Below are 15256 nucleotides of genomic sequence, written 5' to 3' on the forward strand. Positions count from 1 at the left end.
CAGCCCCTTGATTTTGAAATTTATTAAATTGATTTTTTGCTTCAAATCAAGTCAACCAATTCTTCAAAAACAAAGAAAGGTTTTTTTTGGCAATTCAATCAAATTTGTTCTGGAATCTTCTTATAAAAAAATCCCGCTGCATTCTATTTGATTTCGAAAGTTGAATTACAATTCTGTGCGCTTTTAATATCTCTAACAATTTTGTTTGTGCTTGTGTATATATATTATATATGTAACTTTCTTTACTATACATACATATATAAAAAATAATAATAATAAATTTTCTTCTTTCAATCTTGTCTTTTGTTTTGTATTTCCTTTTCTTTAAATTTCATTTTTGTTCACTAATTTCATGACAACTTTTCCATTTTGTACTTCCAAACCGTAAAGACTTCCATCTTTGATTTCATTGGTAAGGACCTCATCGGTAATGGCCACATGGATACCGGATGGGCCACTAATATAAATTAAACTTTTATTATTGACATCATTATAAATGCTTGAACCACTGCCCGAATATTTGGAATGCATACCCCAGCTGTGATAGGGTGATGTATTATCCATGCCACCACCACCACTGCTGCCATTCATCGTTGAAGCAGAGGAACTCTTGGCCACACACTCATAGAAACCCGGCAATTTAAAGAGTTTTTGTAAAAGTTCCTTGGCTGTGTTCGATATCAAATAAATGGCATTATAATTGCTACCATCCAAGCTAACATAGAGGGTTAGACGTGGAGTGATTGCTCTGTAAGGGAAAGAAGAAGAGGAAGAAATAAATTGTTGGTTATCATAAATAAGTTCACATAATGAGCTACAATTTGTGTGTGTGTTTTTTTAACTTACTTTGCCCTCAAAATGTTAAACATCCGTATACCATCGGCCAGACCACAAATTTGTATTAAATCCTCTTTGGACATTCTGCAAAAAATAAAAATTAGGAAGAAATTAATGTGGTAAAAATGAAACAATTAAGGAGGAATAAGAAGTCGGTAAAAGCCCAAGACATGATTAACAAATTTCTAATAATCTCCAACCTACGGAAAGGCTTGGGATTTGTCGGTGTGTTTAAACGAATTGAACAATAATAATATTAAAGTAAATCAGTCGGCTTAGCCGACAGCTATATACCCTCAGCCCATGACTGTAAAAATAAAAAGTAAAAAGCGCTAAGTTGGGTCGAAGTGAAAATTTTATATCCTCTACCATAGGATATTCCGTACTAAAATTTAAATCGGGTGGTACTGTTATAAATGGGCTATATCCTTCTATGTCCAAAAACTTTAGGTGTATAAATTTTTGACCTATAGAAATACCAAATACTCAATTATTGCTAATTTGGTAAGCAAATATAGCTAAAAATTCAAAATACTTGAAATCGGAAGGTGTAGTTACACGGCGGCTATACCAAAACGTAGGCATATGTCCACAATTTTCAGTGGATAAGTTTCTAACCACTTACGAACCATAAATACCAGACAATCCCACGGCGACCGGATTGACTAGGAGGAATCTTCGACCAGGGGCCTTCACCTCAACAATTATGTGTTTGTGTTCGTATACTTTTCTTTCACCATGGAAGCGGCAATATATCCTGCAATGCCAGTTCCGAGCTCTTTTAGTCCGTGCCGGCATAGAAAACAACCCCGGGCCATGGATCTGTCCGTTGGGCAGGTCCGCATACACCATATTTAACTTCAGTGAAATGTAATGGATAGAGAGTGGACTACTGCAATAGAAGTTACGTTGCTGCTTCCTGCGCCAGATCGTAGTCGACGCATCTAAAATCCCAAGTTGTTGTTGTTGTAACAGTGTTTATTATTGTATGTTTGTGTATTCATTCTTCTGCTCAATCTGACTTTGCGTCTATCTCCATTTCCAGGAATGTGGCAGCTTCGATGGGATGTAACCACAGATTTACTGCAGTTAGATGAGTAGGTTTGGCAGGGCAGTTGAAAAGGTGCAGTGTGTTGTGCGAGCCTACGCCGCATGCTGGACAGATGTTTTACACGCTGCCATCGATCTTAGCCCTATAAGAATTCATGTGACTGCAATATCTCGAGCGTAGTGTAATCAAAACTACTCTGGTTTGTCGCTCCTCAGGTGCGATAGATGAGGGCTGCAATCCGAGGACTTTATTCACATTATAGTTGCTTATAGCCTTAGCAACTGCGTCCGAGTGAATGCTATTCACACCTGCTTGATGTGCTTGTTGATCTAGGGGTTCTCACCTGTATCGTGGGACCTTCCTCTCTAGAACGTAAAAATCCTTTTTGATGGGCCTGAGTGTGTTTGGCCTACCCACCAGATGATGATAGGGATGGCTCTCACTGTAACACCCGAGCAAGTGCTGCAATGAAAGCAACACAATGAGATGTGTTGCTGTACTGGAAGAATCTTTGCCTCCTCATGTAGATGATCTACCGAAGACATGAGGAGGCACCCTGTTGCTGTTTTCAGGGCGGCATACTTACAAGTTTTAATATTATTCCATTGTGTATCACATAAAGTCGCGGACAAAACTGGCGCCGCATACCGACCTATCGCATTATATGTGGTCAACAAGGTTTCTTTATCTGCACCCCAAGTTCTGCCGGCTAGCGACTTGAGGTCCTTGTTCCTAATTTTCAGTTTGTCGCAGATAACATGAACGTGCTGTCGAATTTTGGGACAGTTTGTGGACGGAATTCTGCTACCATCGAACACGACACTCAACTCTCTTCTCACTTGCGCCGTCCATGTGGTGCACAGAGTGGCCGTAGATTTAGTGGCGGATAGCTGCATATTCCTCGCGTGAAAAAAGGTGGTAAGATACGGTTAAATAGGAGTTCAGTCGTTCACAGATGTCATCAGGGAAGGTACCAGGCGCCAAAATCGTACAATCATCCGCATACGTTACGACCTCAATGCCGTCTGGGGAGGGTGGAATACAGGAGAGGTAGAACTCAAACAGTTCCGGACATATCACATCACCTTGGGGAACTACCTGACTCATTCTACGGCGCTGGGACTTCTTGTTTCTGAATTTCATGTACGACTGACGTCCACACAATTAATTAATTATCCAACGTTTCAAACTTGGCCGGAGGGTAGTATGGTCGTTGTCCTCAAAAAGATTGGAGTGCTTGAAAGTATCAAAGACTTTTGATAAGTCAAGCGCCACCATCACTGATCTATCGCACGACTTGCTCTGTTTGAGTCATCGACTAATATGTGTGAAGATGGCGTGAAGCACTGTTGTCGTGTTTGCTGCTTACGGAACCCATGATGATGAATAGCTATTTCTGATGCTGGGGATGACTATAGCCTCAAGGGTCTTTGCTACGGGCGACAAAAGCGAAATTGGTCTGTAGGATTTACCTTTGCTGGCATCCTTACTGGCTTCATTAGCGGAACCACCCAGCCCAATTTCCAATCATCGATAACGAGGGGGGGGGGGCTAGCAACAGGATGGGAACTTTATTGAGATATCGATACCAGCTGTTTCAGCATTACTATGGAGTTTCGATCACGACCCAACGCTTTGGGGTTCCTAATGGCATTTGCAACATCATCCATCGTAAATTGTAGTGGTTCAACCTCGGCAGGAAGAAGACGTAGTACTCTTCTCTTCGCCCTATCACTGCCGGGTTCCTCGAAAAATTGTCAATTAAAACGACTTGCGCACCTCTTCGGATCAGTCAGCGTAACGTCGGCAAACGTGACTGAGGTCCTATCTTCCCTCATTCCAGAGTTCGAGAGTACCTTAACCGTTGCCCACAATTCACTTATTCTGGCTACAATGTTGCAACTTTTCAGATGATTTGGCAACTTGTTCCGTTTATTCTCACCGACCACCCCGAGTCTGGGGTCACTGGGGTCGGCACAACGAAGCTCTTCACGCTCATTTCCTAATCTCGCCGCCTCTGCCGGGAAATTTGGTCTCACTTCAGGTATTCGACCAGCAGATATATAACGAGCGGCTGCTGCAGTTCAGATGTCTGGGAACGTTCTTTCTGCTACATGAACTTCAGAAGCGTTGAGCAGATCTCTGAAGCGGTGATTAGTGAACTATCTGAAACTAGACCAATTACCTTTCCCATGATTGATGAAAGCGCGGTGTTCAAAGGTGATGAAATCGGGCGGTCTGCAGATGGAGACAGTTATAAGGATATGGTCTGAACCAAGAGAAACGACGGATCACCAGGTGACGTCATTTGTCAGACCAGGTGTCACGATGGTTATGTCTGGCGAACTTTGACACGCTCCGCTAATTCTGGTAGGGTCGTCCTCAAAAACTGTGCAAAAATTGAGCTATCAATCTGCTCAACCAGCACAATACCCCTTCAGGTCATTGGCGAGGTCCTAATGCCACAACTCATGATAAACAGTAAAGTTCCCCAAGACCAGACGGTTATGACCTTCCAAAAGCGGGCTAATGTTAACCTGGAATACAGTTATTTATGACGGGATTTATACGTTGAGAACAACTATACGTTTCCACACCTGATTGCTACCCTACCCTCACTAGAGCAAGGCTCAAGCGGGAGAGGTCTGTATTGAACAGACTGGTGCAATAGGAAAGCTAATCCCCCACTTCCACTTTTGCTGCGATCCTTTCTCAGTACGTTGTAACCATCACAAGGCTGTAGGCTGCAGTTGTTGTTAAGCTTGGTTTTATGAACCGCCGCGACCATGATACTTTTCTGTCTCATAAAATCCACTATTTACTCGATTTTGCCTTGGAGTCCATGGAAATTAAATTGCAAAAAGGATGCATTTCCAACGATTGAAACAGCAACGGCTTGTGTGCGGCTGCTGTTGGGGGGAATTGCGGGGGAGTCGTGTATTTTGATGACAACGACGACTCACTGGGAGCTGTGTTCACGCAGCATGTCGTACGCCCTCACATGGACGAGTCCAGAACAACCCCTGAGATGCACGCACTATCCGCTTCTATTGCATCTCACTTAAGTTTGAGTGTGATGGATGCGGATGTGTCCTGTGTTTTCCCCTCCGTCCCGGTACGGACCAAAATAATCCTGGGCTGGCATGCCGGGGTAGCTGCTCCCAACACAGAAAAACGATATAAAAACAAACATGTGTACACTGAGGTGGTTGCCGCTGACCGGAACACGTCTGTTGTATGGTTCCGAGTCAATCCGACATCGTAGAACCCGCCTCCGTGTGATTTAGATACTGCATGTTGTTTCAAACACCGCCTGTTTCATTAATCTCTATTTAATCATTAATGGCGGTTGTTCGCAATTGAGTATAATAATAATGTTCCACAAACATTCCAGAAGGGACAAGGGACCTACTATTTATCTCCGATCCGAACGGCGTGTCTTACGACACCACTTGCAGAGAAGCTTTACATGGCTGAAACACTCAGAAAATTTTGTCTACATTACACCGAAAATTTGATCTTGGCTGACATGGGAACCGAACCGCAGGCCTTGAGCTAATTGTCCATCAAAATCCGCACAAAGAAGAACGCGATGTTTGGTGATTAAGTCGACTCATGGAGTTCATATTCCATGACAACATGAAGAACGCGATCCAATACATGATGTTGAACTTGAGTGTGAGGTCAGCTTTCTCTTTTCGAATATTTGCTGCAGTCGAGCCACAATGACTTCTCTGTCCTGGAATGACTTCTCTGCCCTCGAAGGTCGTAAGTTCCAACAAAAATTCAAAACTATACGAGGAAAAGGTCGTAAGTGCAAAGATATCCAAGTATTTCCCAAACGCGATGAAATTTTATCAAACAAAATACAGGTATTGAAGCGCAAAAAATAAACGAAGAATACTGTTTTTACCACCATAATAAAACCTTTAATATAGAAAGCGATAGAATGTCTTTTCTTCCTCCTGAAAATTTTCTAAAAATAGAATTACAACTTTTCGTGCGTAGCTGACGATATGCGGCAAGATCAATGTTTTGCTCCATATGGTGTTAAATAATTACCGCTCATAAGTGTGGTTTCTGTAGAAAAAATCATCCCTAACCATATGTGTAAGCCGGCCCTGTTCACAGAGAACAAAATACCATTTAAGAGAAATTAGGAAACAAATATTTTTGGAAGTTTCTTTCGATGTTTCATTCATGTTTGAACTTTACTGTCCTCAAAAACGGTTCCCTAGATTAAACAACTAAAAAAAATCAAAAATATACGCTAACTTGTTTTTCAACAAAAACTGAAAAATTTCACCGTTCTGAGCAGGGCTGCCATAATCATCTTTTTTAATACTTTCGGAGTAGTTCTTACTTCATATCAAAATGTCTTACCTCATAATATCGGCACCCGAAAATTGTGCAAATGTTGATAGATAGGCCGTTAAACGATGATACGTTAACCATTGTGTGACCTGGACCGGTGTGGATTCTGGCATTATGGTAATGGAATTCTAAACAAGTAAAACATACAAACAAAAGTTATTAACAATTCCATACCACATATTATAAATAAAAACGCCCATACTTACATATTCATCAATATCAGTGGCCATGGCCGTTGGAGCTGCCACCATATTTGTGTCCATAATTTTCAATGATGGTGAATTGGTTGAAGAGACACTGTTTATGGCTATGGGACCAGCATTGGCATTGGGCGATGTGCCAGCATAGGGCAGCATGCCATCATATTTGGGGATATGAACTGGTGAGTTGGGCCACATCTTCATACTAAAAAAAAAAAACAAAGATAGAATTTTATGTTAATAAAATTACAATTTTTATTATTATTTTCAATACAATTTTCATATTTTATAAAACAATAATTATTATTTGAAAAAAAAAACAGAAAATATAAACCTTATGGTGCAAAAATAAATAAGAAGACAAAGAACACTTCATGTTGTTTACACAAAATGAAATGAAATATTGTCTCATCCTCAACAGAATAGTTCAAACAACATTATGATCATCATTATTATGTCTCCAAACTTCTCTGCTTGCTTTCGTTCGCGCTCTCTCTCTCAAACTGCAATGAAATGCAGCGGAATGCTGCGGCAGAGCAGTGGACTTTAAAACCTGCAACTCTGTTACAAAAGTAGTTAAATCAAACCGGTTAATAAAAGTTTACGTAAAATGTGTACTAAAATACAACAACAGCAACAAAACTAAAATAAAAAGTCAACGTCAGCCAACCAACCAGTTTAAACCGTCTCTAAAATACTTGTTCTAAAGGAAATGTAAATCAACTGGGCGTAAAGTTGTAGAATGTGCACTGAGAGAAATCAACATAGAATTAGACCTCGATTATCCGTAATGGTCGGGACCGGAGGAATTACGGATAATTGATTTTCCGGATAATGAAGTAGCACTCTTTCTCATATATTTATAGTCCAAAAATACGCGTTCTTGTAAGTAGTTCTAAATAACACTGTGCGACACGAAAAAAATTAACCACATTCTGACAACGCAGCGTGATAGAAGACGAAAAATAAGAAGACACGTGTCTCGGCGTTTTTCCCTGTTACTTCGAATTTCGCGGTTATGGGCCCCCAAAGACCTGAGGCCATGATGTCAAAAAGGACCATTTTGTCAGGCTCATATCTTCTAAACCGCTAAGAATTTTGGTTTACTCGTGGAGGCAAAGTTGTAGCTCTCATCTTATAGAATAATAATTGTGAAGACATAAAATCCATTCAACCTTATCTTCAAGGCCAAAATCGTTAAGGTCAAGTTTCCGTTATAATTTTTTCTCAGATTTTGGCCTACAGATATCAAACCGATCAAAATTGAATCAAACAACCAACTACAAAAATGTACCTTAGATCTCAATAAACAACTTTCTAGGTCATACAAACCCTGTAGAAATGGTTCTTAAAGGTCAAAATAGCAAAACAAATGCAATTTTTATTTTCTTTTTTCGGTTTTTGCTCCATAGAAATTAAACCATTCAAAATTCAAGAAAACATTCAACCACAATAATGTAGCGAATATATCAGAATACAACTTTTTGGAACATCAGAGCCCACTACGAACTGTTCTTAAAGGTCAAAATAGCAAAAAACTTTAGAAAATATTCGATTTTTATACTTTTTTCTCCGATTCTGGTCCATAGATACCGAACCGTGCAAAATTCAAGAATAAAAATAACTACAAAAATTTAGTTAACAACTTCCTAGAACATATGAACATTCTAGGAACGGTCCTTCATGTTCAAAATTCACTAACAATTATATTATGGTTAATGCTCAGGTCTGGAAATAACAAACTGTTCAACACTCTAGAAAATTTGAAAGGTTTGTTATTTACGGACCTGACCAGGAAAGAAGAAGTAAAACTAATGGAATTTTTAGCTTAAAGGGCCGCTCCTAGAATGTTCATATGTTCTAGAAAGTTGTTAACTGAGATCTTAGGTACATTTTTGTAGTTGCTTGTATTCTTGAATTTTGAACGGTTGGGTATCTATGGACCAGAATCGGAGAAAAAAGTATAAAAATCGAATATTTTCTAAAGTTTTTTGCTATTTTGACCTTTAAGAACAGTTCGTAGTGGGCTCTGATGTTCCACAAAGTTGTATTCTGATATATTCGCTGCATTATTGTGGTTGAATGTTTTTTTGAATTTTGAATGGTTTAATTTTTATGGAGCAGAAACCGAAAAAAGAAAATAAAAACTGCATTTGTTTTGCTATTTTGACCTTTAAGAACCATTTCTACAGGGTTCGTATGTTCTAGAAAGTTGTTTATTGAGATCTTAGGTACATTTTTGTAGTTGGTTGTTTGATTCAATTTTGATCGGTTTGATATCTGTAGGCCAAAATCTGAGAAAAAATTATAACGGAAACTTGACCTTAACGATTTTGGCCTTGAAGATAAGGTTGAATGGATTTTATGTCTTCACAATTATTATTCTTTAAGATGAGAGCTACAACTTTGCCTCCACGAGTAAACCAAAATTCTTAGCGGTTTAGAAGATATGAGCCTGACAAAATGGTCCTTTTTGACATCAAGGCCTCAGGTCTTTGGGGGCCCATAACCGCGAAATTCGAAGTAACAGGGAAAAACGCCGAGACACGTGTCTTCTTATTTTTCGTCTTCTATCACGCTGCGATGTCAGAATGTGGTTAATTTTCCATAACACAAAAAATTACACACAGTGTAATAGCCAATTGAGAATTTAATGTGAAGTTCAAAAGATTGAAACTGTTCTCAAACAATTCATTTGTACATTGTTTTTGTCAATTAAAATTTGGTCGAATGAATTATAATCTCTTGATCATAATGATAATCGAGATTCGTCTGTATATGTTGGCCGGACATAACTCCGAAAATTTGTTGGGTTTTCATCACGTCGACCAGTTAGACAACTTTTGGCAATAAACATAATAGATTATTGTAATTTGAGTATCATTGTTTTGTAAATCACAATAAGGTATTTTGACAGCAAACTAAATAGTAAGCTGGACTTACTATCCAACCTTATATACCTTGATTTAAATCACCAGAGGTGTAGCTGTAGTACTAGCTTTCTTGTTGCAATCTGTTGTAGGCGCAAAATTAGGCCGCCTGTGTAAGGTCATAACCGACTGGTTCTAGGGGACTTAAACGCTCCTTATGAGTTGGAGCATTCGATTCTTGATAATGCCCAGCGGAGCATTGTCACCTTAATTCCACGGCGGTGGGTTTTTCCATACCGGATTGACCTGGAACCAAACAACACCCGTGTTCCAGCAAGCGGCCCCCTCATTGTACACATGTTTGTATTTGTATCGTTTTTCTGTGTTAAGAGCAGCATATCCCGGAATGCCTGCTCCTGATTCTTTTGATTCGTGCCGCGACGTAGGAAAACCCTGGATAAATTTATATGTGCTCAGTTTGTCACTTCCGCATCCACGACATTCAAACTTCCAGCCGTTGTTGTTCCAATCCTTGAAAAAAAATCCTTTTTGCAATTTAATTGCTATGGACTCCGAGGTAAGATCAAGGAAATAGTGGATTTCATGAGTCGAAAGAATATTAAAGACGCGGCGGTGCAGGAAACCAAGCTTGGAATCGCATCAGAAGTGGAGGTGGGGAATTAGCCATCCTATTGCACCAATCTATCTCGGTTCAGCCTGGCTCTAATGACACGTACATGTAATGTATGGTGTTAGCAGTCTGATGTGAAACTATCTAGGTAGAGTTGCTGAACGAATACATCCCGCCGATAAATAGCTGTACTCCAAGTTATAGTCCTAAAATTGTGAGTTGTGGCATTCAGTCCTCGGAAACAACCAGAGGGGTGTAGTGCTGGCCTTACGTTTTGCAAGGTCAATGAAGACTCCCTACCAGAATTAGGGGAGAGTGTGACAGTCCGTCAGATATCCATTATGTGTGAAAAATGACAAATGACTTCAGAAGGCAACCCGTCGTTTGTCTTGGATCAGACCATATCCGTATAATTGTCTCCATCAGAAGACCAAATACATTTATCACACCTTTAGAGTTCTGCCCAACCCTTCTGACGTTCGGTAGCTGCAGCCACTCGCCATACACCACTTGCTGGTTGAATACGCGAAGTGAGATCAAATTTTCCAGCAGAGGCGACGGGATTAGCAAATGTGAGTAATGAGCCTCGTCGATCCAACCCCAGTGACTTCCAGAGTCAGGGAGCTGACACTGGTAGTTAACAGGTTGGTTTGTGAGCATAAGTGGAACAGGTGGTTAAATCATTTGAAGAGTTGCAATATTAGAGCCGGAATAAGTGAATTTTGGTCAACGGTGAAGTCACTCTCAAACCCTCCAAGAAAGGAAGATAGGGCCTCGTTCACGTTGTTCCTCTTTATGCTGATCCGAAAAGGTGTGCAAGTGGTTTTAATCGACAGGGCAAAGCAAAAGAGCACTACGTCGCATTAGATCTCTTCCTGCCGAGGAAGAACCACAACAATTTAAAATGGATGATATTACGAATGTCACCAGGAAGGCTAAATCATACGAAATCATCGTGTATCTTACAAAGTTTTCAGATTTACTTGTCCCCAGCGTCAGAAATGGCTATCTAGTTGCCGATCATTAGCATGGATTCCGTAGCAGTACGGCGCGACAACAGCGCCCCACGCCGTTTCCACACATAGTTGTCAATGACTCAACCAGAGCAAGCCGCGCGATAGGACAGTGTTGGTGGCGCCTGACTTATAAAAAGCATTTGTTACTGTCAACCACTCCACGCTCTTTAAGGAGATTGCGAAGACTACCCTCCGGCTATGTTTGAAACGGTGGGTAACGACGCCAGTCGCATGTGGAATTCAGGAAGAAGAAGTCAAAGGCCTGTGGAGTGAACAGGAAGTGGGGTGATATCCCCGAAACTGTTTAACATACACCTCTTCCATATTCCACCGATCTCAAACGTATGCGGATGGTTGTACCATCTTGGTGTCAGTACGTTCCCTGATGTCTGTTGTGAATGGCTGAACTCTTATTTGACTGAACGTATCATTTTTTCCACGCGAGGAACATGCAAATATCCGCTACAAAATCTACGGCCACTCTGTTTACCATATGGTTGGCAGAGGTGAGCTCTGAGTAGAATGTCATGACCCAAACAATCGAAAATTCTAATGCCATATTCATGTCGTCCGTGCACGCCACAGCTGAGATATAGGAAGAAGGTCCCCTAGTCCCCATCCGGCAGCACTTGGGGTGCAGAGGAATTCAAGGTCAAACTTGATAATTTGAGTTTTTTCATATGCATTTACAACGCTTACAAATCGTTGAACTTTATTTCGAAAATTCGCGTTATGTGGGGGGTGTGTTTAGAGCCTAATTTTGTTCAATGGTGAGACACATTTCTGGCTTTATATCTATGTAAAGAAACAAAATTTCCACTTTTGGGAAGGAGAGCAACTTAAAGAGATTCAAGAGCTGCCACTTCATCCAAAAAAATTAACGGTTTGTGGGTCGGTGAAATCGCCGGACCCTATTTCTTCAAAATGATGCCGGTTAGGACTTCATCGTCAATGGCGACCGTTATTGCGCCGTGATAACCGACTATTTGATGTCTAAAATTGAAGTTCGTAATCTCGGCTACATTTGCGTTCAACAAAACGGCGCCACTTCCCACTCATCGCATCAATCAATGGATTTATTGAAAGAACACTTCGGGGAGCACATTTTGGAGCAGTCGATTGGCCACGAAGATCGTCTAATATCACTCCGTTAGACTTGTTCATCTGAGAATATGTAAAGTCAAAATTGTATGCGGATAAAGCCGCTTCGATTCCGATCTTGGGGGAAAACATCAGACGTGCCATTCGCCAGTTACCAGTAGAAAAGCTTGAACGAGTCACAGAAAATTGGACTCAACGGATGGACCGTCTGAGACGTAGCCTCTTTATTAGACATAATCTGCAAAAAAATGTCATCGAATGTTCTTCCAAATGATAATAAACATTTCCCATTCAATTTGATTTTCTGTGTTTTTTTTCTTTCAAGAAAGTAGGAACCTCCAAATGGATCACCCTTTAGTAGGAGAACCCTAAAATATTTTTTTCTAATTTTTCTAATCAAACCAAAACAACAATATTCCAAAAACATTTTTTTCTCTTTTGTTGTTGTTGATATAATATGCAATTTATATACCCATTCTCTATACATTAAGTTTCATATTTTTTATGCATTTTCTAGATTCTGTAGATATTTTTAAATAATTTTTGAGAGGTTTGTACGGTTAGATTATTTGGATTTACTTTACGATTTTTTATTTTTACCTGAGGAAAAATAAAATAGCTCACTTCGTGTAAATGCAACGGTAATTTATTGAAACGGTTTGGAAGTTATGAATTTGGCTCCGAACGCTAACGAGCCATGATAACATTTTCAAATAAATAAAAATCAGCTTGAACCAGGCTGCGGTTTGAACCCACGTCTTTGAAAAACATATGAAAAATGTTATCACGGTGTGTTAACGTTCGGAGCCAAACTCATAACTTCCAAAGGCTGCGCTTAGCGTTTGTCATGGAAGCCATACGATTGAATGCACAAATATCCATCTCTGTAAAAACAAATTGCATTTGAAAGAAGAAAAGTTCGATAACAGAGAAGCCACTCCACAGCCGATATGTCTGATGAGCCGCTATCAACGACGAAACCAATCACATAATGGTGTTTGTGTGGGTTCGAATCTTCGGCTTTCCATTTTCACTTGCAAAAAATCATCGGTCATTTAGCTCGACTCCAACGAGAAATTAATTAAAATTAATATTAAAAATGATCTTCGCCCTAATAGGCAAAACTTTCAGGGAGAAAGATTGTTCCATTAGAGAAACACAATAGCATGATCACGTTGCAGTACTTGTTCGGGTTTTACCGTGAGAGCCATCCCAATCACCATATATGTAGTGGATAGGACCCCACACCCAGGCATGTCAGGAGGGATGTTCATGATCTAACGTCACAAGAGGGAACCCCTACAAGATTTTCAAGCAAGTTTAAATAGCATTCACACGGATGCATAAAAAACTATCGTGTGAATGCGTCCCTCGGAGAACATCTCCATCTATCACATTTGAGGAGTGTCAGCTGCCGCAACAAACCAGAATAGTTTTGGCTCCACTAAGCTCGGGATGGTGCAGCCGTAGAACTGGCAAACTATCGATAGTCCAACTATCGTTTTGATTGCTGCCGTAAAATAATGGTCACAACAACAACACTTTCAGAGAAATGGAAGAGTGAGGAAATGTTGCGAGTTTTTTGCGTTCAAGTACCTCTTCGACAAAGGTTCAGTACTTTAAGTTTAAGACCACTTCTCGAATCAATTTATTGTCAATTTATAATTTAATTACGGATTGTCATTGTGATTATTATTACAACATTATAGTTGAAGTCAAAACATCCTGAGATATGGGTCCCTAAATGTCCAGGTATTTAGGGCCATTACTTGGCTCACCTTTCGCACTATAGTTTATAGCATTCATGCTATATAAGAAGAATTGTGTTTTTTCTTTTTTGTGTAGACTGTGTTAGATGTCACCTTGGTGCAATGTTAAACACGCCTTGCACTTTGCATGCCCGCCATGTAACACTTCTTTATAAGTGGCGTCGTAAGACACGCCGTTCGGGACTCGGCGATAAAAAGAAGGTCCCATATCATTGATCATATATGAATCGGTGTGCACTCATTGATATTTGAGAAGTCTCCAGTGTCCCTTCGGGGATGAGTACATATGTATATGTAGACTGTGTTGATTGGGTTTTAGGTCCACAGTCTATGATATCTACTCTACAAACGCCTAAATATGTAAGCTGGAAACTTCCAACCATCTGTTGTCAACAACGTAAATGCATTTATTATTAATTAATTATGTCCACCCCTCCTGTAATTGTTTTTTGTACAGCTGAGGGTATTTAGCTGTAGGTAAAGCCAACTGATACCCTGTGTCCAATCATTGTCCGTATGACCGATTACACTGTGATACAAAAGTGGACAACATTTTTTTGCAGGATTTCTGATGCACAAATTCGGTTTTGTGGGAGTCCATAGAAGACGAAAATACCTTTGGTTTCTTTGGGTCACTTCGGGTTTTGATTTTATAACGGTAAATGTAGTGAAAAATGGGCTTTCTTGGATTTTCAAATTTAAACGGACATTACTTCTTTTTTCCACAACCGATTTGCACACACTTTTTTTCATTATAAAGGGGAGAATAATGCCTTTCGAACAAGCCATAGATTTTTAAAATCGGTTAACAATTGGCTAAGTAATAGTGGTTTAAGTGTGACAAAAACGCATTAGAAAACAGTGAAACGTTTTTCCTTGTGCTCTAGGCTGCGTAAACGACACCTAACGGTACAATTATTTACTGTTAGCAAGTAGGAAATTTAGTTGGCTTTCCAAAATGGGAAAAACCAACGAAATCGGTTGAAAAATGAATGCGTTATGGCATTTTTTGTGTTTCAACTTTTTGGTTTTTTTCATATTTTCCTTTATAAAAGATGGGTATCTTAGCATGTATGAGTCTAATCGTGATTATCCTGTTTAACAATTACGCACAAGGTATCAATGTTTTATAAAGGAAAATATGAGAAAAAACCAAAAAGTTGCAACACAAAAAATGCCATAACGCATTCATTTTTCAACGGATTTTTTTGGTTTTTCCCATTTTGGAAAGCCAACTAAATTTCCAACATGCTAACTGTGAATAATTGTACTGTTAGGTACCATTTACGCTGCCTGGAGCACAAGGAAAAACATTTTACTGTTTTTTAATGCGTTTTTGTCACACTTAAACCACTATTAATTAGCCATTTGTTAACCAATTTTAAAAATCTATGGCTTGTTCGAAAG

The 15256-nt window shown here is 39.7% G+C and overlaps 1 protein-coding gene across 2 annotated transcripts in view; it reads right to left on the reverse strand.

Annotated features, from left to right (window-relative positions):
• Positions 1-301: 301 nt before the first annotated feature.
• gem (transcription factor CP2 like gemini) overlaps positions 302-15256 on the reverse strand; it is an 86715-nt gene continuing 71760 nt past the window's right edge. The window contains exons 1-5 of one of the 2 annotated variants that reach the window (XM_073955984.1): positions 6797-6934; positions 6469-6667; positions 6272-6390; positions 847-921; positions 302-748 (exon numbers count right to left, since the gene is read on the reverse strand). In XM_073955984.1, coding sequence (XP_073812085.1) covers positions 325-748; positions 847-921; positions 6272-6390; positions 6469-6666 — 816 coding nt within the window. In that variant the 5' untranslated portion in view covers position 6667; positions 6797-6934 and the 3' untranslated portion in view covers positions 302-324. Of the gene's footprint in view, positions 749-846; positions 922-6271; positions 6391-6468; positions 6668-6796; positions 6935-15256 lie in introns of those variants that run through there. The other variant, XM_073955983.1, reaches the window with a different exon arrangement.

The sequence above is a fragment of the Musca autumnalis genome, unplaced genomic scaffold (assembly GCF_047663935.1).
Source record: "Musca autumnalis isolate F117 unplaced genomic scaffold, ASM4766393v1 scaffold_5, whole genome shotgun sequence".
NCBI classification, from domain to species: domain Eukaryota; kingdom Metazoa; phylum Arthropoda; class Insecta; order Diptera; family Muscidae; genus Musca; species Musca autumnalis.